This window comes from Electrona antarctica (assembly GCF_951216825.1).
Source record: "Electrona antarctica genome assembly, chromosome: 8".
Taxonomy (NCBI): domain Eukaryota; kingdom Metazoa; phylum Chordata; class Actinopteri; order Myctophiformes; family Myctophidae; genus Electrona; species Electrona antarctica.
Window position 1 is genome coordinate 17,348,047 of NC_136789.1, and position 3,050 is coordinate 17,351,096.

At 38.4% G+C, this 3,050-nt stretch overlaps 1 protein-coding gene across 1 annotated transcript in view; it reads left to right on the forward strand.

Moving 5' to 3' along the window:
• The window catches only part of LOC306928133 (calpain-1 catalytic subunit-like), a gene marked incomplete at its 5' end in the record, with an annotated part of 10,235 nt that extends 9,103 nt beyond the window's left edge, over positions 1-1,132 (forward strand). The window contains 2 exons of the mRNA XM_079508054.1: positions 398-450; positions 544-1,132. Coding sequence (XP_079364180.1) covers positions 398-450; positions 544-570 — 80 coding nt within the window. The 3' untranslated portion in view covers positions 571-1,132. The remainder of the gene's footprint in view (positions 1-397; positions 451-543) is intronic.
• Between the last annotated feature and the right edge of the window lie 1,918 nt (positions 1,133-3,050).

Genomic DNA, 3,050 nt, shown 5'->3' on the forward strand with positions numbered 1-3,050 from the left:
CTGCTGTTTTTCAAAACACAAAGCAGATCAAAGTGGCTCGATATTGGCACAAAGAGGCCATGCTGTGACAAATATTCTCTATATTTTGTTGTATATTATTTTATGCCAAATGAAGTAAATTACCTTCACCATTCTGTATTTAATATGTTTTGTATTACACTTTTTATGTAGTCTATTTGATATTATTTAAATGCAACTGCAGTTTGTAGGTAAATTGTACAAAACACCTGTAAACTTGTGATGTGACAAAGTGAAGATGAGTTTGAAGTTATCAAATGGTGTCTTTGCATTGGTTAAATGTTCAAATTGAACAAGGAATTTAATAATATTGCTTTTGGTAGCCAAATCCAGTGCACTTAAATAGGATGATGATATATGTGATTTGATTGAATTACAGAAAAATTCAAAGATAAGTCCTCAGATGGGTTCATAACCATGGATTGGAATGAAGTAAGTTTGATTACCGTCATGATGCGTCATCTATATATAAAATACACATTACTGTAAATAATGATCTTGACTAATAATTCTCCTTTGTTTCAGTTTGCAGCTGACTTCATGTTTATCTAGGGATACAGCTCTGACATCACATGAGAGCACGAAGAGTGGAGGAAAACGTGGAACTATATCTGGCTTTGTTCATTGTGGTTATCTTTTTGTTTTGAACTATCAAATGATCACAGAGAAATATTACCGTACATCTCGATACTATCCATGTTCACTCGGTCGGACGCTTCTGCATGGTCAACATTTTAGCACTGATTATATCTTGACTATGTTGTCTAACTTATATTCAGTTCTAATATCTGCACATGCATAAGCTATTAAGGGATTTTATCTCAAATCATTGAATTTCACTGTTAAGGCACTATTGTCTTTTTCTATGCATGACACAATTTAAGTCAATGCCCCTCTGATTTCTCCTGCATCTTCTTGTATTACTACTTAGGATACCAGAGTGATAGCATACTGTAGCTTCCAAGTCAGCATTGAGTAAACACTATGGACATCATGCTGTTCTGTATTCACTCTAATGATTGTCATGTTTGGGATGGGTCTGTAAACTATACAAACAATGCTCTGAGTTTCCACTGTTGATCTCCTTGGACCCATTAAATCGCACATCAACTTCTGTCTGTCTCTCTGTCTCATCTTTGACTGAATGTCGTTTGGATTGCCTGAATGAATTCTGTTTGCTGGCAACAGCTAGAGGGTTCAACTGTTGCTGTTCTCCAAACTCTTCATTAGAAGTATTTTGGCTAATGGCTTCCCGATAGTTGAGTTGTTAGGGCGCGTGCTCTAATGCGTTACAGAGGGGGCAGAGAGCCCTCAGTTTGATTCCGGGTCATTTGCTGCATGCCAGTCCCCTTCTATCCCTCCATGTTTCCTTTCTCTCTCCACTGTACATCTATCAAAAGATATTATTGTCCCACTCTCTCATCCAGCAGTAGCAGTCCTATAGTGCCCTCTCCTGGCCTGGAATAATAATAATAATATTATTTTCTTTATTTTTTGACAATGGGTTCTCACTCAGATTGCAAATGGGCTAGCCTCAAACCCAGACATTAAATGGGCCAACACAACAATGTCTAGTCTAGTGCAAGCTTTTGCCAGGGTCCATGAGTCACTCAGGAAGCTTTGTGCATGTGAGAAAAGTCTTAACCACTTCATAACTGGAAATCCTAACAGAAAGAAGTTGAGGTGTGATTTAATGGATCCAAGGAGATGAACTACAGTAGCCACTCGGAACATGGTTTATCTATAGATCTATAGTTTAGGCTACAGACCTATCTCCAACATAGTCTAAATACAGAACAGCACGATGCCCAACTCCATCCATAGTGTTTACTCAATGCTGACTTGTAGACTATCACTCTAGTATCCTATAATACAAGTTGGACAGATCAGAGGAGGACTATAATGTAATTCATAGTAAAATACAATAGAACTATGAATGATCAAGCCATGTCATGGATCGATCAAGATGTGAGATCGGCAGCAGTTTCATTAAGTGTGTTGTAGGAACATGGCCTTTGGCCTGATTTTAATAAAGTCTTTAAAGCTCCATTTCACAATGCTATATGCCACCACCTACTGATAAACAGGTGGAATATTGATAACAAGCTGCTGTGTTTCAAAACCAGTCAGATCTCCCCCTGGCTCCCCAGCACCTGTCTATCAAAAACCTTCATACGTCATGCACCCAACAGACTTGCGGCAGCCAAAGCCAGTTTTATGATCATGTCCTGTGTGTTATCATGTAAAGACGGAGGGTTTTATTCTTATTTCATTCTTCCAAAACATAGTTACAGAGACAAACTTTGAAATGCAAACATAACTTGTATTGAACTATTATACACTTTATTGTCACACATAGTTGCTTGGCCTACTATTGTTTTTCAGGCATCACTGACTGAACATTGTTGGACATTCTAGTGCCCTTCCTGTTGAATGATGTCACTTGTAACAGCAGGAAGTGGAAGCAGGCTAAGGCTGTTGTCCTCTATCATGGTCGTCTTCTTTGTCCACTCCTTTCAGTGTTTGTGTTCTCTAATTCACTTTCTTTCTTGAACTTTTTTTTTTACTTCAAAACCTTAACTAAAACCCTATACTTTGTGGAGGGGAGTGGTCCCCTCCTTTTTTCCCCTGTACACAAAATCTTTGACAAAAATAGCAGATCTACAAGTTCACAAGGCATTGTGTTGTGATGTGTTGTGAGCTTGTAGATCAGCTATCTAATGTTTGCCTACAGTATATTTTCTACAAATGTTCGCCTATTATGTGCCAGGGTTCATGTGGTTAAAGCCTTTTCCATCCACCTTTCTCCTGTATAACATCTTCAGTTTATTTCGGTTCATTTCCCTGCAGATGTCATTTTCTCCTTTGATTCACTTCCTCTCTTGCCTGGGCGAGGACACCTGTATTGTCCTCTATTAGATGTGAAATTAAGACAGGTATTTGTGCACATTCCTCTTGTCTCCCTGGCTGATCTCCTGTTTCTGCATCTATATAACATTACAATTAGGCTTAACTGACCCATACTAACGCTA